This window comes from Hyla sarda, chromosome 1 (genome assembly GCF_029499605.1).
Source record: "Hyla sarda isolate aHylSar1 chromosome 1, aHylSar1.hap1, whole genome shotgun sequence".
Classification (NCBI taxonomy): Eukaryota; Metazoa; Chordata; class Amphibia; order Anura; family Hylidae; genus Hyla; species Hyla sarda.
The window spans coordinates 594,237,718-594,261,223 of NC_079189.1; the positions used below are offsets into that span (position 1 = coordinate 594,237,718).

The window sequence follows — 23,506 nt, forward strand, 5'->3', positions numbered from 1 at the left end:
CCCGGACCACCTCCTCACCGGACCACCTCCTTACCGGACAGCCCTGCAGGACCGGACCAGCGCCGAGCGGAGGTGAGTACTCAGAACTAAAGGGGGTGAGAGGGGGCTGGATGATGTTGAAGGCCGCAGTGGTCTTCAACCTGCGGACCTCCGGAGGTTTCAAAACTACAACTCCCAGCAAGCCCGGACAGCCGATGGCTGCCCGGGCTTGCTGGGAGTTGTAGTTTTGAAACCTCTGGAGGTCCGCAGGTTGAAGACCACTGCGGGTGGGGGAGTTCACTCGAGTATAAGCCGAGGGGGGTGTTTTCAGCACGAAAAATCGTGCTGAAAAACTCGGCCTATACTCGAGTATATACGGTATTTGATTTCCTCCTGCACATTCTGCTACAACGTGTGTATAAGAGAGTTACATATAACTGCTAAAAACAACAAGTACATGAAGCTCATATAAGAATTTATTAAAGGGGTACTCCGGTTAAAACCTTTTTTCTTTTAAATCAACTGGTGGCAGAAAGTTAAACATATTTGTAAATTACTTCTATTAAAAAATCTTAATCCTTCCAGTACTTATTAGCTGCTGAATGCTACAGAGGAAATTCCTTTCTTTTTGGAACACTGATGACATCATGAGCACAGAGCTCTCTGCTGACATCTCTGTCCATTTTAGCAACCGTGCATAGCAGATGTATGCTAAGGGCAGCATGGTGGCTCGGTGGTTAGCACTGCTGCCTTGCAGTGCTGGGGACTTGGGTTCAAATCCCACTAAGCACAACAATAAATAAAGTGTTTTTATTATTATAATAACGTCAGCAGAGAGAACTGTGCTCGTGATGTCATCAGAGAGCATTCCAAAAAGAAAAGAATGTCCTCTGTAGTATTCAGCAGCTAATAAGTACAGGAAGGATTAAGATTTTTTAATAGAAGTAATTTACAAATATGTTTAACTTTCTGTCACCAGTTGATTTAAAAGAAAAAAGGTTTTCACCGGAGTACCCCTTTAAAGTCGAAAAACCCTATCATATAAAAAAAAAATATCCATATATAAAAAAAACCCATAATTTTCCAATGATGAACACCTGTATATCCCAACACGTGGACAGTCAGCTGCAGGGCCTTTCATCTATGCTTATATCGGATTGGGTATAAGTACGTAAACGGAGCTAAAGTGACTGGACTTGAGGAGTGATCATACACATATTATTGTGTTAATAGGTGTGATATTCCTGATCAGAGATGAGCGAACTTACAGTAAATTCGATTCGTCACGAACTTCTCGGCTCGGCAGTTGATGATTTTCCTGCATAAATTAGTTCAGCTTTCCGGTGCTCCGGTGGGCTGGAAAAGGTGGATACATTCCTAGGAGACTCTCTCCTAGGACTGTATCCTCCTTTTCCAGCCCACCGGAGCATCGGAAAGCTGAACTAATTCATGCAGGATAAGTCATCAACTGCCGAGCCGAGAAGTTCGTGACAAATCGAATTTACTGTAAGTTCGCTCATCTCTATTCCTGATATCCAAATAGTAGGCGTAATTTAGACTACTGTATCTGATTAATTGAGGACGCATCTTTTGCCCTTTGGAAATACCAACATATTTGCAATCTACTTGTCATGTGGAGGAAAATGGAGTCTATGTGACCTATCTGGTGGATTTGTATCCAACTTATCATAGATTTTTGTGTATTAATCCGCTGCTATTTTGAGGTTGCACAGCAGACAAGATACTTCAAACAACACATACCGAGGCTGTTTATCTGGCCTTTAAAGTGCAACATTTATATGAAACATCTACATTGTTTTGTGTCTGCTTGCTTATTTTTGCCATATATAAATCTGCTCCATATAGATATCACTATCCGCTTTCTCTTCGAGAATCCCCAATCCTATGTGTAAACTGTATTTGTGATCCCCTGATGAACCGCGGGGAAACGCGTTGGGATATACAGGTGTTCATCATTGGAGAATTATGTTCTTCTGATATATGTATAGTTTTTTTTATATGGTAGGGTTTTTGGACTTTTATAAATTGTTATATGAGCTTCATGTACTTGTTGTTTTTTGGATTGAGAAGCTATATTGATTACATATAACTGCACCTGTCTTATATATACTATCTTCTCCTAACATTCAGGTGGGGGGGGGGGGGGGGGAGTTCATGACAGTCCTTACTAGGACCATATCACAATTCAGCACTCACCTGTGTGGGACTTGGTTCATAGCGGAGACATCACCTGGACATGCTGCACCATCCATTCCACCTGTGGAAATAATAATAGGAATTTTATAACCTGTTATTTTATCTGATAATGGGGAGTCCGTGCACAAACCATATATATCTAATGGCACAATGCGTCCTTGTAATATGGCACTATATAACTGGATCCTCTATATTACACCACACATCTTCCTATGCCAGAGTTAGGCTGGGTTCACACTACGTTTTTGCCATACTATTTTCAATCCGTTTTTCTAAAGAAAACCGTATGGCAAAAAACAGATGGAACAGTATGGGAAAAAGTAAACCGCATACGTTTTTTTTTAACATGGACGTCAATGGGAAACGCACATGTATACGGTTCCATACGGGAAAAACTTATACGTTTTTACTTTGCACATGCGCATTTGAATCCTAAAGTCCCCACCCAAGACCCCTCCCATTAAAAATGGACAAAATTTTCAAAAACGTATGGTTTTTGTTTCTATAAAAACTGACGGAACTGTATGCACTTTTAAAAACAGTATACTGTTTAAAAACGCATACGGTTTACTTTTTTTCCATACTGTTCCATCCGTTTTTTTGCCATACGGTTTTCTTTAGAAAAACGGATTGAAAACAGTATGGCAAAAACGTGATGTGAACCCAGCCTTACCATATAATTCGTTATCTTTAAAAATGTACTCTGGTGGAAAACAATTTATTTTAAATCAACCTGCTCCATAAAGTGAAACAGATTTGTAAATTACTTCTATTAAAAAATCTTAATGCTTCCAGTACTTATCAGAATTTCTTTTCTGTCTGACCACAGTGCTCTCTGCTGACACCTCTGTCCGTGTCAGGAACTGTCCAGAGGAGGAGCAAATCCCCATAGCAAACCTCTCCTGCTCTGGACAGTTCCTGATATGGACAGAGGTGTCAGCAGAGAGCACTGTGACCAGACAGAAAGGAAATTAAAAAAGAAAATAACTTTCTCTGTAGTATACAGCCGCTGATAAGTACTGGAAGGATTAAGATTTTTTTTACTATAATATACCTACCATTTAATGCAGCAGCTCGCTGTAACACTATTGTGTCTGATACATCAATGAAGGCGACAAAGTCCAAGGCTGGTGAATGTGGCGGAGGCTCCTGTGATGCTGCTGGATCTTCCACTAAAGTTGATATTTTATTTTTCTTGCTTTTTGTAGCAGTTTTCTCTGGATCTTCTCCTGTGAGAGACTTCTCAAGGAGTTTTGCCTGATTCAGAGTAGCTGGGAATCCATCCAAAATCCAACCGGTATTTGCCGGGATATGACTAAAAGCAATGATCAGATATTCATATTAGAGAATATTGTAAGTGAATGTAAACATAACTGGCAGAATAATATATCTATACTGAGATAAAGCATCGACCAGACAAACCATGCTTATATTTTCTGCTGAAAATCTTCTGTGTTTCTATATTTATTTTCCATATAAGTATTGATAATAACCTACTGCTGGGACTTAGGCTGGGTTCACACCACGTTTTGTTAAATACGGTTCCCGTATACGGCTGGGAGGAGGGGGGCGGGCTTAATCGTGGCGCCCGCACTCAGCCGTATTCGGGAACCGTATTCAATGCATGTCTATGAGCCGACCAGAGTGAACCGCAGCCTCCGGTCGGCTTCGTTTTCGGCCGTATGCAGTTTCCCGACCGTAGGCAAAAACGCGGTCGACCACGTTTTTGCCTGTGGTCGGGAAACCGCATACGGCCGAAAACGAAGGCTGACCGGAGGCTGCAGTTCACTCTGGTCGGCTCATAGACATACATTAAATACGGTTCCCGAATACGGCTGAGTGCGGGTGCCGCGATTAAGCCCCGCCCCCCCTCCTCCCAGCCATATACGGGAACCGTATTTAACAAAACGTGGTGTGAACCCAGCCTTACACTGATCTCAAGAAAAGGGATACAGAGACACCATTTCTGGCCATATATTTACAATTTCTCTCCCGGAGAGTGTATAGAAGATACATAAACAAATTTTATATTTTCCATACTATAAAGTGCAGTAATAGTACATGCACATACAGTCATGGCCGAAAATGTTGGCACCCCTGAAATTTTTCTAGAAAATGAAGTATTTCTCACAGAAAAGGATTGCAGTATACACATGTCTATTTCCTTTGTGTGTATTGGAGCTAAACCAAAAAAGGGAGGAAAAAAAGCAAATTGGACATAATGTCACCAAACTCCAAAAATGGTCGGGACAAAATTATTGGCACCCTTTCAAAATTGATGATAAATAAGATTGTTTCAAGCATGTGATGCTCCTTTAAACTCACCTGGGGCAAGTAACAGGTGTGGGCAATATAAAAATCACACCTGAAAGCAGATAAAGAGGAGAGAAGTTCACTTAGTCTTTGTATTGTGTGTCTGTGTATACCACACTAAGCATGGACAACAGAAAGAGGAGAAAAGAACTGTCTGAGGACTTGAGAACAAAAATTGTGGAAAAATATCAACAATCTCAAGGTTACAAGTCCATCTCCAGAGATCTAGATTTGTCCACAGTGCGCAACATTATCAAGAGGTTTGCAACCCATGGCACTGTAGCTCTAATCTCCCTGGGCGTGGAAGGAAGAGAATAATTGATGAAAGGTGTCAACGCAGGATAGTCCGGTTGGTGGATAAACAGCCCCAAACAAGTTCCAAAGATATTAAAGTTGTCCTACAGGCTCAGGGAGCATCAGTGTCAGAGCAACTATACATCGACATTTAAATGAAATGAAATGCTATGGAGGAGACCCAGGAGGACCCCACTGCTGACACAGATATAAAAAAGCAACACTACATTTTGCCAAAATGAACTGGACTAAGCCAAAATCCTTCTAGGAAAACATCTTGTGGACAGATGAGACCAAGATAGAGCTTTTTGGTAAAGCACATCATTCTACTGTTTACCGAAAACGGAAGGAGGCCTACAAAGAAAAGAACACAGTACCTACAGTGAAATATGCTAGAGGTTCAATGATGTTTTGGGATTGGCATCATGAAATCTGAGGATTACCAATGGATTTTGGGTCGCACTGTACAGCCCAGTGTCACAAAGTTCTGTTTGCATCTGAGATCTTGGGTCTTCCAGCAGGATCCCAAAAATACGTAACAAAACACCCAGAAATGAATGCCAACAAAGCGCTAGAGAGTTCTGAAGTGGCAGCAATGAGTCCAGATCTAAATCCCATTGAACACCTGTGGAGAGATCTTAAAATTGCTGTTGGGAAAAGGCGCCTTCCAATAAGAGAGACCTGGAGCAGTTTGCACAGGAAGAGTGGTCCAACATTCCGGCTGAGAGGTGTAAGAAGCTTATTGATGGTTATAGAAAGAGACTGATTTCAGTTCTTTTTTCCAAAGCGTGTGCAACCAAATATTAAGTTAAGGGTGCCAATAATTTTGTCCAGCCCATTTTTGGAGTTTGGTGACATTATGTCCAATTTGCTTTTTTTTCCTCCCTTTTTTGGTTTAGTTCCAATACACACAAAGGGAATAAACATGTGTATAGCAAAACATGTGTTACTGCAATCCTTTTCTGTGAGAAATACTTCATTTTCTTGAAAAATTTCAGGGGTGCCAACATTAACGGCCATGACTGTACATGGGGGCTGCAAACCATAGTTTCTGACATTGTTGGGAGGGGGGGGGGGGGTCCCAATGGTTGAATCCTACTTTTAATGAATATTCAGTTTTTTTACTTTTTGAACTAATTTTCCAGAGTTCTAAAGATCTCTCTACATCACTATTCTCTTGGGGGTAGCAGCTGCAGAACACTATGCAGTATAGTAAATTTATACAAATACATCCACACAGCTGTCCATAGAGACCTACAAAGCATGTGACACAAACATGGCACAATCTTGCGGCTGCAAACTCAGAGAATTATCAAAACTAGTGTAAATGAAAAAAAGTGCAGTTTCCCATAGCAACCAACCACACTGCCCCTTTCCAAAAGGCCCCTGAAAAGTGACAGCTGTAACCTGATGGTTTAATATGGACACCACCTGCCCTTCTGACTGGTGTTAGTTGGCACATCTGCCCCTTATGTTCTGATGACTTGGGTTTTAGTTCACAGCTTCCTATGTGACTTGCAGTCTATAAGATGTTTGATGTTATGTGGTTCTTCAGTCATACGAGCTGACATATGAGTGTCCTCAATCTGAACCTCAGGCCATTCACTTCCTTTATGAAATCTAATGAGATGAGATACCAAATGTTTTCTTTACATGATTCTGAGAAGTGAAATCAGTGTAAGAGCATAGAAGGTGTTGTTTCCACAGGGTGAGTTTGATTCGATAGGTGATAGGTGCTGACAGGTGACAGGCGGCAATAGGCGTTCCGACAGGTGCCAGAAGCCAACAGGTGATACAAAAGGTGTCAGGTGCCAACAGGTGATCCGACAGGTGACAACAGGTAATCCGACAGGTGTCAGGCACCTACAGGTGATCCGACAGGTGACAACAGGTAATCCGACAGGTGTCAGGCACCAACAGGTGATCCGACAGGTGTCAGGCACCTACAGGTGATCCGACAGGTGACAACAGGTAATCCGACAGGTGTCAGGCACCAACAGGTGATCCGACAGGTGTCAGGCACCAACAGGGGATCTGACAGGTGTCAGGTACCAACAGGTGATCCGAAAGGTGTCAGGCACCAACAGGTGATTCAACAGGTGTCAGGTGCCAACAGGTGATCTGACAGGTGTCAGGCACCAACAGGTGATCCGACAGGTGTCAGGTGCCAACAGGTGATCCGAAAGGTGTCAGGCACCAACAGGTGATTCAACAGGTGTCAGGTGCCAACAGGTGATCTGACAGGTGTCAGGCACCAACAGGTGATCCGACAGGTGTCAGGTGCCAACAGGTGATCCGACAGGTGTCAGGCACCAACAGGTGATCCGACAGGTGTCAGGCACCAACAGGTGATCCGACAGGTGTCAGGTGCCAACAGGTGATCCGACAGGTGTCAGGCACCAGCAGGTGATCCGACAGGTGTCAGGCACCAACAGGTGATCCGACAGGTGTCAGGTGCCAACAGGTGATCCGACAGGTGTCAGGCACCAACAGGTGATCCGACAGGTGTCAGGCGCCAACAGGTGATCCGACAGGTGTCGGGCGCTAACAGGTGATGGTGCTCATTAGGGGTGAATACCGGCTGCCGATAGCAGCGTCATTCCCCATCTATTAAGTAAGAGCAGTTTGTGCACTCACTTCATAGACCTCCTCCCAAACAACAGCGTGGGCATTATTGCTTATAAAGTGCAGAATAGGGTATTGTTAGAGAATAATGTAGAGGTTCTTGTGTGTGCCTTGTGCTTACCTGTTTTAGGTCATGTGGCAGGCATGAGTTTGGCTCCATACTGATTGCAATTCCATCACTGAAACAATTTCCTGATGTCTACATTTGAAATTAATTCTCTGTCTTTGTAGAGAGAGGGGGTGGAGTCTAATCACTGCACCTGGTCATATTGTTAGGCTGCTGTTGCTGGAGGTCACCCAGGTAAACTCACTAGACTCATAAGTGGGTCTGGGGTTAGTTTACATTGTGTGCAGATTTGATGCATTTTCTTATTCAAGGTGCGAGAAATATTACCGTTAGGCAAAGGTGATTTGTCTTTTAATCGTACTTGAGGTTTAAATGAAGGTTTAAAGACTTTTAGCTTTGTTCACACGTTGAATTTTTACAGCATTTCTCACACATTTTTACAGCATTTTGGTTATTTTTGCTGCAATTTGCCAAAATCACTGTAAAAATGCTACTTTTTTTTGCTGTTTCTTTTTCATATTTGACGAAAAATATTACCATTTTGCTGTGTTTTTAAGAAAATAACAAAGACAAAAAAACAAACAAAAAAAAAAAAAAAAACACAATGTGTGAACAGCCTCAGGACAGGTGTATAACTTCTATATAAATCCTGATCTGGTAGTGACAGCAGCAGCAGTATACAGATGGAGCTGGGAGCTAGGAGGGGCTATCTGATGAGGTGATGATGTCATCCTGTAGTTCACTGGAAGTCAGCTGACTCAGGACAGACCTCCATTAAAGGGGAAAACATTTTTTTCTAAATCAACTGGTGTCAGAAAGATAAAACAGATTTGTAAATTACTTCTATTTAAAAATCTTAATCCTTCCAGTACTTATCAGCTGCTGTATACTACAGGGGAAGTTCTTTTCTGTTTGAATTTCCTTTCTGTCTGACCACAGTGCTCTCTGCTGACACCTCTGTCCATTTTAGGAACTGTACAGAGTAGAAGTAAATCCCCATAGCGAACCTCTCCTGCTCTGGACAGTTCCTGACATGGACAGAGGTGTCAATAGAGAGAACTGTGGTCAGACAGAAAGGAAATTCAAAAAGAAAAGAACTTCCTGTGGATCATACAGCAGCTGATAAGTACTGGAAGGATTAAGATTTTTTTAATAGAAATAATCTACAAATCTGTTTAACTTTCTGGCAACAGTTGATAAAAAAAATGTTTTCCAGTGGAGAACCCCTTTAAGCACTGTGATGTTCTGTGTGAAAGACTGGTGATCACATGACCCAGCTTTAGCATGGATGCAGCTGTGCTGGAATAAAAAAAGATGGGACTGTAGGACTCTAATGGTGAGTGTGCAAAATTTAAAGAAAAAAAAACGTGGAATGAGATCGGCAATACAATACAATACAGTAAGTGATACAATACTATAATACTGTATGGTATGCGGCACCGCTCCATGTACAGGGCAGGAGTCCCTTCTTCTGTATGTGCAACTTTGTGGTGTACTAAACCGATAGAGTAGCACAAAATCAAAAATGTGATGCATGTAATAGGACTTCAAAAAAAGGAATCATGAAATAACATCTTACCTGATGGCCTCTACAAGAATTTGTACAAGCAGCTCATCTGGTACCGGCTTTCCTTTTCTCAGATGTGCCTCCATCATCCCTCCCAGCTGAGCCCGCCTTGAGAGCTTCAAGAAAAAGAGATAACATATGGGCGAATGCACAATAGGATTATGTACCCCCCAAACTATATGTAAAAATGAGTGTAAAGGTAATTATTGTTATGGTGAAACATAAACACAAATAAATAGACTTTCTCCTGTAACCACCATGTTCTGCTCAAAATGGCAGTCTGGGTCAGTGTATTAAAGCGTACCTGTCAGATCCCACAAAAAGATAAAATAAAATAAAATGTTACTCGGTACTTAATCCTGACCATGTACATCTATCACCTATATTTATTATAAAAAATGCCTCTTTTCATTAGCTCACAGTGTTAGAAATCTTCTCAGGGGAAGGGGACGTGTCCCTCCTTGTGGTGGTGAGAGGTGATTGGAGTGTGGTGGGTGGGGGCGTGTCCCTCCCTTGTGGTGGTGGGAGTTGATTGGCGTGTGGTGGGTGGGGGCGTGTCCCTCCCTTGTGGTGGTGGGAGTTGATTGGTGTGTGGTCGGAGGGGGCGTGTCCCTCCCTTGTGGTGGTGGGAGTTGATTGGTGTGTGGTGGGAGGGGGCATGCCCCTCCTTGTGGTGGTGGGTGGTGATTGGTGTGTGGTAGGAGGGGGCGTGTTCCTACTTGTGGTGGTGAGAGGTGATTGGTGTGTGGTGGGAGGGGGCGTGTCCCTCCCTTGTGGTGGTGGGAGTTGATTGGTGTGTGGTGGGAGGGGGCATGCCCCTCCTTGTGGTGGTGGGTGGTGATTGGTGTGTGGTGGGAGGGAGCGTGTTCCTACTTGTGGTGGTGGGAGGTGATTGGTGTGTGTGGTGGGAGGGGGCGTGTTCCTACTTGTGGTGGTGAGAGGTGATTGGAGTGTGGTGGGAGAGGGCGTGTCCCTCCCTTGTGGTGGTGGGAGTTGATTGGTGTGTGGTCGGAGGGGGCGTGTCCCTCCCTTGTGGTGGTAGGAGTTGATTGGTGTGTGGTGGGAGGGGGCATGCCCCTCCTTGTGGTGGTGGGTGGTGATTGGTGTGTGGTAGGAGGGGGCGTGTTCCTACTTGTGGTGGTGAAAGGTGATTGGTGTGTGGTGGGAGGGGGCGTGTCCCTCCCTTGTGGTGGTGGGAGTTGATTGGAGTGTGGTCAGAGGGGGCGTGTCCCTCCCTTGTGGTGATGGGAGTTGATTGGCGTGTGGTGGGAGGGGGCATGTCCCTCCTTGTGGTGGTGGGAGGTGATTGGTGTGTGGTGGAAGGGGGCGTGTCCCTCCTATGGGGTGGTGGGAAGGGATTGGTTTGTCTGCTCATGCAGCCTTGTCCATGAGTCATCTCTTGTCTATGACTCATGGACAAGCCTGACGCTGCTGCAGGACTGGTTAGTGTCTCAGTAGGTATGGGGACTCTTAGTGGTGGGATTTTTAGGAGCCGTTCTCTTTATTAGTTATTCATATTATTCAAATTCAAAATTCTAGAAATGATGGCTGCTCTATGAGACAATGAATCTGTCAGGTTTCTGGGTTTCTTGAGCAGATGGAAGAGACGGCCATGTCACCCTGTCATCCAGAGGAACAGAAACTTGACAGAACAGCTGTCATTGTGAACTGAGTCAACCACTACTTTTCTGACGTTGAGCAGCTCAATAACTCTCTAATTTAAAGGGGTACTCCGGTGGATAACCTCTTTAAAGAGTACCTCTCATGATCTTTCTACATTTTCTAATCCTTCCAGTTCACTGCCCCTATCATGATAAACCACCCCTGCCTTTATTTTTATTATTTCTTAGTTTTCTACTTTGATATTGCTCTGTATTTTCTGCTCAGCCTCAGTCAGATTCACAGACTGGGAAGGGGCGTTCCCCAGCAGGCGTGACGTCATCTGAAGCCATACAGGGGAGAACTTCCTCCCTCACTCTGCTGCACACAGCCCAGAGCAGTTCAGTGTGAGATGAGCTATGATTGGATAAGGCTGCACATACCCCCCTCATAATTTCATGATTTTGGACTTCTGCCAGGCCAGCAGGAGTCCAAAGTCTGTGCAAGAGATGGGGGAATATGTACTCTGGACAAGTAGGGAGACATAAGTACATAAGAAAGATGTTTTATTTACCATAAGGAGTGCAATAGCAAAAATTTGTTTTAATGAGAGTACCCATTTAAATAAACTGATGCCAGTAAATTACTTCTTATTACTTCTATTAAAAAAATCTTATTCCTTCCAGTACTTATCAGCTGCTGTATACTACTGAAGAAATTGTGTAGTTCTTTACTGTCTGAATCAAAGAGCTATATATACCGTAGTCACAGTGCCCCAGAAGAACAGACAATCCAAATATATAAACTAAGTGGTACACAGCCTGATAAAATATAACTTTTAATTGAAACAACAATAAAAATACACAATACCCCACAGACACTAAAGCCAATCAAAGGCTGTGAAAATCCGACAGCCAAATACAGTGGGGATCAAAAGTTTGGGCACCCCAGGTAAAAATTAGTATTAATGTGCATAAAGAAGCCAAGGAAAGATGGAAAAATCTCCAAAAGGCATCAAATTACAGATTAGACATTCTTATAATATGTGAACAAAAGTTAGATTTTATTTCCATCATTTACACTTTCAAAATAACAGAAAACAAAAAAATGGTGTCTGCAAAAGTTTGGGTACCCTGCAGAGTTAATATCTTGTACTGCCCCCTTTGGCAAGTATCACAGCTTGTAAACGCTTTTTGTAGCCAGCAAAGAGTCTTTCAATTCTTGTTTGAGGTATATTTGCCCATTCTTCCTTACAAAAGTCTTACAGTTCTTTGAGATTTCTGGGCTGTCTGTCACGCACTGCTCTTTTAAGGTCTATCCATAGATTTTCAATTATGTTGAGGTCAGGAGATTGTGAAGGCCATGGCAAAAACCTTCAGCTTATGCCTCTTGATGTAATCCACCGTGGATTTCGAGGTGTGTTTAGGATCATTATCCATTTGTAGAAGCCATCCTCTCTTTTAACTTTTGCTTTTTCACAGATGGCATCAAGTTAGCATCCAAAATTTGCTGAAATTTTATTGAATCCATTTTCCTTCTACTTGTGAGATGTTCCCTGTGCCACTGGCTGCAATGCAACTCCAAAGCATGATTGATCCACCTCCATGCTTAACAGTTGGACAGAGATTCTGTCACGATTCGGCTGTCTGGAGGTGGATCCTCTGTGTCAGAAAGGGATTGGCGTGGACCGTGTCGGTGGACCGGTTCTAAGTTGCTACTGGTTTTCACCAGAGCCCGCCGCAAAGCGGGATGGTCTTGCAGCGGCGGTAGCAACCAGGTCGTATCCACCGGCAACGGCTCAACCTCTCTGACTGCTGAGATAAGCGCGGTACAAGGGAGTAGACAAGAGCAAGGTCGGACGTAGCAGAAGGTCGGGGCAGGCGGCAAGGTTCGTAGTCAATAGTAATAGCAGGAGGTCAGGCACACAGTAATGGTAAACACAGTAGTAGCTTTCTCTAGGCACTAAGGCAACAAGATCCGGCAAGGAAGTGCAGGGGAAGTGAGGTTATATGGACAGGAGGCAGGTGGAAGCTAATCAGACTAATTGGGCCAGGCACCAATCATTGGTGCACTGGCCCTTTAAATCTAAGAGAGCTGGCGCGCGCGCGCGCCCTAAGGAGCGGAGCCGCGCGCGCCAGGACGTGACAGCCGGGGACCGGGACAGGTGAGTGACTTGGGATGCGATTCGCGAGCGGGCGCGTCCCGCTATGCGAATCGCATCCCCGCCGGCAGAGTCAGTGCAGCGCTCCTGGTCAGCGGGTCTGACCGGGGCGCTGCAGAGAGAGGAACGCCGCGAGCGCTCCGGGGAGGAGCAGGGACCCGGAGCGCTTGGCGTAACAGTACCCCCCCCTTAGGTCTCCCCTTCTTTTTGTCCGGTTGTCGCTCCACCAGGGATGAGGACTTTGGGAGCGATTGTAGAGTCTCCTTCTGGAGGACAGAGAAGTCCTGGGTATACAGATCAACGGCAGGCAGTACAGAAGGAATGGGGAGGGGGAGCAGAGGGAGAAGCATGTCACAGGGCAGGGTGTCACCAGGACGGGGGCTATGAGGAGGCACGGCACAGTCCTGATAAGCCTCGGGGAGACCAGGCACAGGAGGAGACACTGAGAACCGACAGACGGGGCTGGGAGCAGACGTGAGGAATTTCTTGCGGCAAGCAGGACCCCAATTCTTGATCTCCCCGGTGGTCCAGTCCAGGGTGGGAGAATGAAGCTGGAGCCATGGCAGACCGAGGAGGACTTCAGAGGTGCAGTTGGGCAGGACCAAAAATTCAATTTTCTCGTGATGCAGTCCAATGTTCATAAGCAGGGGTTCTGTGCGGTAACGCACAGTGCAGTGCAACTTCACTGCGTTGACCGAAGAAATGTAGAGCGGCTTGACGAGACGGGTCACCGGGATGCAATACCTATCAAGCAAAGAGGCCAGAATAAAATTTCCAGAAGAACCAGAGTCCACGACGGCCACGGCTGAGAAGGAGGAGTTGGCAGAAGGAGAAACCCGCACGGGCACTGTGAGACATGGAGAAGCAGATTTCGTACCAAGAGACGCCAGACCCACGTGAGCTGGGTGCGTGCGTGCGTTTTCCAGACGTGGAGGACGAATAGGGCAATCCACCAAGAAATGTTCGGTACTAGCGCAGTATAGACATAGATTTTTATCCCTACGGCGAGACCTCTCTTCAAGGGTCAGGCGAGACCGATCCACTTGCATAGCCTCCTCGGCGGGAGGCACAGGGGTAGATTGCAAAGGATACCGTGAGAGAGGTGCCCAGGGACCAAGGTCTTTTTCCTGGCGGAGTTCCTGGTGTCTTTCAGAAAACCGCATGTCAATGCGGGTGGCCAAATGGATAAGTTCATGCAGGTTGGCAGGAATTTATTGTGCGGCCAGCACATCCTTGATGTTACTGGATAGGCCTTTTTTAAAGGTCGCGCAGAGGGCCTCGTTATTCCAAGATAATTCAGAGGCGAGGGTACGAAATTGGATGGCGTATTCGCCTACAGAAGAACTACCCTGGACCAGGTTCAACAAGGCAGTTTCGGCAGAAGAAGCTCGGGCTGGTTCCTCGAAGACACTGCGAACCTCAGAGAAGAAGGACTGTACAGTGGCGGTGACAGGATCATCGCAGTTCCAGAGCGGTGTGGCCCAAGACAAAGCTTTCCCAGACAGGACACCACGGCAGAGTCTAGAGTCCCCATCAAATTTGTCCGGCAGGGACAAGCGGAGGTTAGGAGCGGCCACTCGCTGCGGAGGAGGTGCAGGAGCTGGCGGAGGAGATGGTAGCTGCTGTTGCAGCTGCTGTAGCTGCGACTGAAGTTGCTGTAACATGGTGGTCAAGTGCGACAGCTGGTGAGCTTGTTGGGCGATCTGTCGGGATTGCTGGGCGACCACCGTGGATATGTCAGCGATACTTGGCAGCGGCACTTCAGCGGGATCCATGGCCGGATCTACTGTCACGATTCGGCTGGCTGGAGGTGGATCCTCTGTGTCAGAGAGGGATTGGCGTGGACCGTGCCGGTGGACCGGTTCTAAGTTGCTACTGGTTTTCACTAGAGCCCGCCGCAAAGCAGGATGGTCTTGCAGCGGTGGTAGCAACCAGGTCGTATCCACCGGCAACGGCTCAACCTCTCTGACTGCTGAGATAAGCGCGGTACAAGGGAGTAGACAAGAGCAAGGTCGGACGTAGCAGAAGGTCGGGGCAGGCGGCAAGGTTCGTAGTCAATAGTAATAGCAGGAGGTCAGGCACACAGTAATGGTAAACACAGTAGTAGCTTTCTCTAGGCACTAAGGCAACAAGATCCGGCAAGGAAGTGCAGGGGAAGTGAGGTTATATGGACAGGAGGCAGGTGGAAGCTAATCAGACTAATTGGGCCAGGCACCAATCATTGGTGCACTGGCCCTTTAAATCTAAGAGAGCTGGCGCGCGCGCGCCCTAAGGAGCGGAGCCGCGCGCGCCAGGACGTGACAGCCGGGGACCAGGACAGGTGAGTGACTTGGGATGCGATTCGCGGTCAGCGGGAGCAGGGACCCAGAGCGCTCGGCGTAACAGGTTCCTTTCATAAAATGATGTTCCCCTTCTTCTCCAAACGTACCTTTGCTCATTCCGGCCCAAAAGTTAAATTTTAACCTCATCGGTCCACAGAACTTGTTTCCAAAATGCATCAGGCTTGTCTATATGTTCAATTGCAAAGTTCAAACGCTGATTTTTGTGGTGAGGACGTAGAAGAGATTTTCTTCTGATGAACCTTCCATGAAGACAATATTTGTACAAGTATCTCTTTATAGTGAAATAATGTACCACAACTCCAGTGTCTGCCAGATCTTTCTGGAGGGATTGTGCAGTCAAACGTGGGTTTTGATAGTTTTTTCCCACAATCCTGCGAGCTGTTCTGTCTGATATTTTTCTTGGTCTTCCAGATCTTACTTTAACTTCCACTGTTCCTGATGACTGCCATTTCTTAATTACATTCTGAAAAGAGGATATTGACATCTGAAAATGTTTTGCTATCTTCTTATAGCCTTCTCCAGCTTTGTGAGTGTCAACTATTTTCAGTTTCAGATTTCTAGACAACTGCTTAGAAGAACCCATGGTGCTGATTGTTGGGGCAAGGTCAGATGAGTCTGGGCATTTAAAACCTTTGAGATTTACATCACCTGGTCTTCCCAGATGATGATTGAGAACAATCCATGACACTGGCAGGTCTCAGCTTTGCAAAAGGGGCAGTGCATGCTATAAATTCTACAGGGTGCCCAAACTTTTGCAGGCGCCATTTTTTTGTTTTCTGTTATTTTGAAAGTATAAATGATGGAAATAAAATCTAACTTTTGTTGACATATTATAAGAATGTCTAATCTGTAACTTGATGCCTTTTGGAGATTTTTCCATCTTTCCTTGGCTTCTTTATGCACATTAATACAAATTTTTACCTGGAGTGCCAAAACTTTTGATCCCCACTGTATACGAGCTGACCAAGATGTCACCAACCAAAAATAAAGACAATAAAGTACCGCAAGGGAACCAATAACAATGTGATATAGAGTGTTCTCACCTTGGAACGAGGTTGTCGTCAGGTCTGGAAGGTCCGTGTGGTCAGATGGCGATGTCTTACTAGAGGTACTAGAGTGCAGGGGTAAAGGACAATTATGTAAAGTGTTGTCCCTGGAATTCCCTGGGTGTCGGTGGTCTGAGACAGGCCTGCTCGCAGAAGGAACCAACGGGGTACTCGCCCTAAAAAGTGACATTGGGGGAGCATTATCCCTATTAGTAGCAGCCCCTCCTCTGAAAATACTTGAGGTAAACCGGAACCTATTGATTCCTTTAACTCTTTATGTACTTTCCCCCCCCTACTTATGTATCCCCTGAGGAGAGCTGCCGATGTAGCTTGAAACTCGTGGGAACCTATTTAGTAGGGCATTCTAGGGTCATTCCAAGGGGTAGGTAGGGGCAGGGGTCGCCCTTTTTAGGGCGAGTGCCCCGTTGGATCCCCGTGCGAGGAGGCCAATCTCAGACCACTGACACCCAGGGAATTCCAGGGACAACACTTTACATAATTGTCCTTTACCCCTGCACTCTAGTACCTCTTATTTAATTTGCTGGACTAAAACATCGCCATCTGACTACACGGACCTTCCAGACCTGACGACAACCTTCCAAGGTGAGAACACTCTATATCACATTGTTATTGCTTCCCTTCCGGGACTTTATTGTCTTTACTCATGGTTGGTGAAATCTTGGTCAGTTTGTATATTTGGCTGTCGGATTATCACAGTCTTTGACTGGCTTTAGTGTCCGTGGGGTATTGTGTATTTTTATCATTGTTTCAATTAAAAGTTATTTTTTATCAGGCTGTGTACCCCTTAGTTTATATATTCTTTCCAGTCTGACCACAGTGCTCGCTGCTGCCACCTCTGTGTTAGGAACTGTCCAGAGAAGGAGCAAATTCCCATAGCAAACCTCTCCTGTCTGAAAATGCGTCGTCTCAGAAGAGGAGAAATAGTCGGGGAGCTGGAGACAACACCTCACTGACAATAAAACAGCTAAACAACTTCCTGTCAGGGGAAATTCAAGTATATACACGCTGAAGCCAGTACAGTAAGTAATATAACTTGGGGTAATAGTCTTAATTGAATACAATTTTTGGATACGGGAATACTCCTTCAATGGGTTAAAGGGGAACTCCGGTGCTTCAGCGTTCTAAACATTTTATTCCGAACGCTCGGAGCCAGAGGCTGTGATCGTGACGTCACTGCCACACACCCTCCATTCATATGGGAAGGGGAGTGTCGGCTGACACACCCCCTCCCATAAACATGAATGTAAGGGGTGTGGTGGGACGGAACAAAGGGGCGTGGCCGTCACGTCACAACCACTACCACAGGACCCCCGCGATCAGACATCTTATCCCCTATCCTTGTTGTCTAGCAGTAGAGTACCCCTTTAAGGCAGTGTTCCTCAGCCTGTGGTTTTCTGTCTGTTTCAAAACAGCCTTAGGATTTATTGGTTTTCAACCGCTGGGAATTCACAGGTTGGGCAACACTGGATTTCCAAATGGTCAGTTCCCCCCAGAAAGGACAGCCTGCTGCACAGATTATATAGACTCTGCTGTTCACCAGGGTGACGTCTGTAGTCATGTCACCATGGAGATCGTCTGTCATGGCGTAGTGATGACTGTCATCAGCTCATCACATGTACAAACAGCAATATGGGAACAAGTGACCTGGCCCACAAAAATGGTAAAAAACCTGAGGTTTGTTTAGAAGGGTTACTTTTTTGGTCAATTTAAAGGGGTATTCCAGTCATAGACATCTTATCCCCTATCCAAAGGATAGGGGATAAGATGTCTGATCGCGGGGGTCCTGCTGCTGAGACCATCCCGGGCTCTGTGCAGCACCCCGTGTTCGTTTAGAATGCTGGGTGCAGGCGGCGAGGTTGTGACTCATGGACACACCCCTTGTGATGTCACGCCACACCCCCTCAATGAAAGTCTATGGGACTTTCATTGAGTGGGTGTGGTGTGACGTCAAGAGGGGCGTGGATGTGACATCACAACTCCGTCGCCCGCTCCAAGCATTCGGAACAAAATGTACCAGACGTTGGGGCAGCGGAGTACCCCTTTAAGACTGTTTCTTTCCTCTCTGGAAAGCTTTAAAGGTGCCCTGCAATGTTATCTACATTGAAGTAAGCTGTACTATACCGTTTGATCCTTTGGTACTATCTGTTCTCTCGGTGTTTTTGTGATCTGCGGGTCAGATGAGTCACTGTTGCCTAAAAGACGTGAATAGAACCATTTATTATACAAACACATATAAGAGATGCAGTCAGAATGTACTGTTCCTCAGCGTACAGATACTGGATGTTATTAGCAGAAATCCAGATAACATCTTGTTTTTTATAGATATAAGCAAATAAATAGCCCTCACTTTATAACGTCTTCTAGTCATGCTTTTATACCCTTATATTTACTACTTGCTTTGTCCCTTTTTTATTTTTTTTAAAGAAATGTGCAAAAATAAAATGCAAAAGTAGAAATACAGCTGAAGTGTATCTAAACTTACAGGTAACCTTTCAGGATAACCTGTTGTGTGTGTGCATGAGAAATAGCTTTGTTTTTTGACAATGTCTCACTCTGCAGCTCCCTCCCTTATCCATAGACTTTTATGAGTAGCAGTATGAGTGTCTGAACTTACATGTAACTTTTCAGGATAAGCTGATGTGTTTGTATGTACATGAGTACATGTGCATGTGTGTACATGTATGTATGTGTGTGTGTGTGTGTGTAGGCCTATGTCTCACTCTGCAGCTCCCTCCCCCTCCCCTCTCCATAGACTTTTATGAGTAGCAGTATGAGTGTCTGAACTTACAGGTATCTTTGCAGGATAAGCTGATGTGTTTGTATGTACATGAGTACATGTGCATGTGCGTACATGTATGTGTGTGTGTGTGTGTGTAGGCCTATGTCTCACTCTGCAGCTCCCTCCCCCTCCCCTCTCTATAGACTTTTATGAGTAGCAGGATGAGTGTCTGAACTTACAGGTATCTTTGCAGGATAAGCAAAGTGTGTGTATGTGTGTGTGTATATAAGTGTGTGTATGTACATGAGTATATGAGCATGTGTGTACATGTATGCGTGTATGTAAAGGCCTATGTATTATTCTGCAGCTCCCTTTCTTTTCAACCCTTCTCTCTCCTTAGACTTTATGAGTAGCTGTACGAGTCTTTAAACTTACAGGTAACTTTTCCGGAAAAAAAAAAAAACTTTTCAGGATAAGCTGCCATGTGTGTGTACATAAGGAGTAGTGCTATTTCTGCCCATTATCTGACTTGTATATCACATTTTTCATCAGTTTTCCTCTTTAACTTTCAGTTGTCCCTGAGCTAGCTGGCAGAGCCTAGCCTTGGTGATGCCTCCTATACACTGAACACACAAAGAAGAGGTGATCCTTTCCCCCTATTTTTCTATAGCACACCCTCAAAATCAGAAGCAGCATGGAGGACATTATAGTGCTGGGTATCAAAGCACTGGTGAGTGAGATATAACACTTACCTGAGCGTTCTGCAGCCACTTTCTGCAGCTCCTTCCTCCTCCCTCTCCCCTCCTCATAGACTTTTCTATGTAGCTGTAACTTTATCCCTCCCTGCATTCAGACAGTCAGGCTGCTTACTTTTTAGCTTTGTGGCCAGATTGTAAGGCCCCAGGAACCTAGTAGATCCTCTTTAAAGATAGGGGCATTCTCATGGGGATGGAGCATGTTTGCAATAAGCAATCCGGTGACAGATCTCACCACATATGCTGTATGGAGAGCTCAAAGGAGCTTTACTGGAGAAAATGACATGGCGGTGATGTCACGCTGATATTACCTAACTGGAATTGTTATTTTGTAAAAGATTATGAATCTGTGATGTCATGTGTATAATATGTTACAAGGAGATCACTTTAGATAGTGACTTACTTTTAGCAGCACTAATACTTTCAGAGAACTGAGCTTCAGGCCCATCAGGAGCAGCAGGAAAACTCTCTGTCAGCTGTATGGGAACAAAATAATACAAAATATGTCACACATAAAGGCTGCTGAGAACTGATCCAGCATGTGGTTTTACCCCAGACTGTCGCAGAATTGTGATGATCTTTGTGGTTTCTATAGGTAAAACTTCTTAAAAAGGTACCCCACTGCCCCAGTATTTCGAACATTTTGTTCCGAACGCTGGGTGCGGGCTGCGGGGGTAGTGACGTCATGGCCAAACCCCCCGTTACGTCACGTAACGCCCCCTCAATGCAAGTCTAGGGAAGGAGGCGTGGCAGTGTGGCTCCCACGGAATGGATATCCATCATTCACACATTGATGGCTTATTTTAGGGACTAGCCATATATGTTTTACTGGAAAATCCTAGAAGGAAAAGAACTCAGCGTCCATTCTATTCTTTACCTTGTTGCCATCTGCTTCCTCAGGCTCAGCTGCAGGCACAGTGACCTCTTCTCCCATTTCATTCTCCTGATACGCCGTCAAAGACTGCTTCACTAGGTCATCCACACTGAGCACGTAGATACCATATACTGGCAACAAAAAACACAACAACAGCCTAATATATCAAACTTTTATGGACTGAAGCAACAAGAGTTCTGCTGCTCGTGCTCTTCATATTATACACACACAGGCGCAATGAGATTTAGTTTTTAAAGGGGTATTGTATTCTGGCCATAGACATCTTATCCCCTTCCAAATGATAGGGGATAAGATGTCTGATCAGGACCCCCCGTGATCTCCGTGCAGCACCCACATTCTATGGCGGGCAGCTGCTCCAGTCTCGGAAACCTCTCTTTGGATAGTGGATAAGATGTCTATGGCCGGAATACCACTTTTTAAGGTTACCTCTTTTGTGTAGTTTTGACTTTTTGATCACTTTTTATCATTTTCTTTTCTGTGATGCAATAAATTGTGGCATTTGGATGTTTTTGCATTAACTTCATTGACAGTCCGAGATCGGGAATATGATAACTTAATAGCTCTGACAATTTTACACGCAGCTTTTATTTTTTACATTTTTTTTATTTGGAAAATACTAAAGGAGAGAGTTAATTTGTTTATTTATTTATTTATTTTTTCATTTGTATTTAATTTTGACTATTTTTTTAAATACTTTTCTTTTACACTGATCTATTAGATCAGCGCTCTATACCAAGGGCCAAGTCTGCCCTGACAACCAATTTGACCCCGTGATTACATTGCAGAATGCCAATCAAACCACTGGACACCAGAGATCCAATGTCAGTCATTACCGGTTGGTGTCAGCAGTAGAAAGCAGCTGGCAGGCACTAGGTATGGTGCTGGCTTGGCTCCGGAGCATGGCCATACCCCTTCACCTGACCAACAAAGTAAATGTACATCTTGGAGGGGAATGGTTTTTCTTGTCCCCTTTGTGCTGTCCCCCTCTAAAAGGACGTGGCGCCACCTGAGAATGGTATATAAGTGGTTTTATATAGGACTTAAGTGCCCCTGCTAAAGTCCTATATAAAACCAAATGGGAGCTCAGGATCACTAGGTCTGCCAACTACAGTTCTGCTCCATCTGTATTGCAATAAGGAAGATTTAGAATTATTAGCACTTCTTGAGAACACAATCCAATAATCCATAAATAATCCAATAATATGATGATACCTTGTGCTAAGTGCTTCAGGCAGGTGCTCTTTCCGGAATAAATATTTCCAAGTACGCAGCCTTTAATGGGAAATGGAGGAAACTTGGGTGGCGCTGACGGTGCAGGGGGTGGATGGACGATATCCATCAATCTGTGAACTACATGGCCCAGAATGTTATTATTGGGGGCAGGTTTTATTGTCCCAGTATCTGGCAATATCCATTCTCCGGTCATGGTCTAAGAAAGAATAAAGAAAAAATGTCAGTGCATATCAGGTTATTCAGGTTAGGCAATGTTTACGTGCTAAATTTTCCAAGCAAAAAACATCTGATACTTTCAGACATTCTTACAGATGTTCTTTGCTTTTTATTTTTATCATTTATGCTTTCTTTGCACGTATTGTATTTTGAGACCATTTTTTGCACTCCAGAAAAAGCTTAAGCCCATAAAACATCTCTTTATAAATCAGAAATTTTGGGGAAATGTTTACACTAAAATAACTGTTAAATAAGCATGGTCGTTTCAACAAACTCTGAATAGATCAAGTGAATGTAATAGCGTATCAGATAAAAATGCTTCTCTCTCTTGTTATCAAGAATCCCCATCCGGCTGTCGTGCTTAATAGTCATCCTCTCTGAAAAATCAACAGAATTTTGTCCTGTGTTTACGTCCTGTTTTACAGGAAATACAAATCTTTGGAGCAGGGAGGAGGAGGGAGATGGGAGGGAAGGTGCCTCGAAACACACACAAGCTGCAAAAAGAGCAGAAAGACAGTAAAGAGACAACTCCTTAAAGGGGTACTCCGCCCCTGGCATCTTATCCCCTATCCAAAGGATAGGGGATAAGATGTTAGATCGCCGGGGTGCCGCTGCTGGGGACCCCGGGGATCGCCGCTGCGGCACCCCGCTATCATTACTCCCCTTAATGCAAGTCTATGGCAGGGGGCGTGACGACCGCCACGCCCCCTCCCATAGACTTGTATTGACGGGGGCGGGCCGTGACATCACGGGGGGCGGAGCCGTGATGTAACGATGCTCCGGCCCCTGTATTGCCCGTCATTACGTGCAGAGCGATCTCGCTCTGCGCAGTAATGATAGCGGGGTCCTGCAGCAGCGATCCCCGGGGTCCCCAGCAGCGGGACCCCGGCGATCTGACATCTTATCCACTATTCTTTGGATAGGGGATAAGATGTCTAGGGGCGGAGTACCCCTTTAAGAGATTTCACCCCTTCAGTATAGACTGCTCATTACTTCTTAACCAAGCCTTCCAAGCTGTGGCAACTTCTGTTTAGGCTATACTTCTAGACAAAGAAGTGCAGGATCTCCTCCTCTGTGTGTGCAGTGTATAGAGACATAGAAGTACAGGATCTCCTCCTCTGTGTGTGCAGTGTATAGAGATATAGAAGTGCAGGATCTCCTCCTCTGTGTGTACAGTGTATAGAGATATAGAAGTGCAGGATCTCCTCCTCTGTGTGTACAGAGTATAGAGATATAGAAGTGCAGGATCTCCTCCTCTGTGTACAGTGTATAGAGACATAGAAGTGCAGGATCTCCTCCTCTGTGTGTACAGTGTATAGAGACATAGAAGTACCGGATCTCCTCCTCTGTGCGTACAGTGTATAGAGATGTAGAAGTGCAGGATCTCCTCCTCTGTGTGTACAGTGTATAGAGAAATAGAAGTATAGGATCTCCTCCTCTGTGTGTACAGTGTATAG

At 45.0% G+C, this 23,506-nt stretch overlaps 1 protein-coding gene across 2 annotated transcripts in view; it reads right to left on the reverse strand.

The window, feature by feature from the left end:
• Positions 1 to 23,506, reverse strand: part of SPEF2 (sperm flagellar 2) — a 208,053-nt gene that overhangs the window by 91,729 nt on the left and 92,818 nt on the right. For both annotated transcript variants that reach the window (XM_056546664.1, XM_056546656.1), the window contains 7 exons: positions 21,813 to 22,029; positions 20,583 to 20,710; positions 20,109 to 20,181; positions 18,353 to 18,423; positions 9,075 to 9,178; positions 3,255 to 3,511; positions 2,197 to 2,257 (listed from right to left, as the gene is read on the reverse strand). In XM_056546664.1, the coding sequence (XP_056402639.1) occupies positions 2,197 to 2,257; positions 3,255 to 3,511; positions 9,075 to 9,178; positions 18,353 to 18,423; positions 20,109 to 20,181; positions 20,583 to 20,710; positions 21,813 to 22,029 (911 nt within the window). The remainder of the gene's footprint in view (positions 1 to 2,196; positions 2,258 to 3,254; positions 3,512 to 9,074; positions 9,179 to 18,352; positions 18,424 to 20,108; positions 20,182 to 20,582; positions 20,711 to 21,812; positions 22,030 to 23,506) is intronic.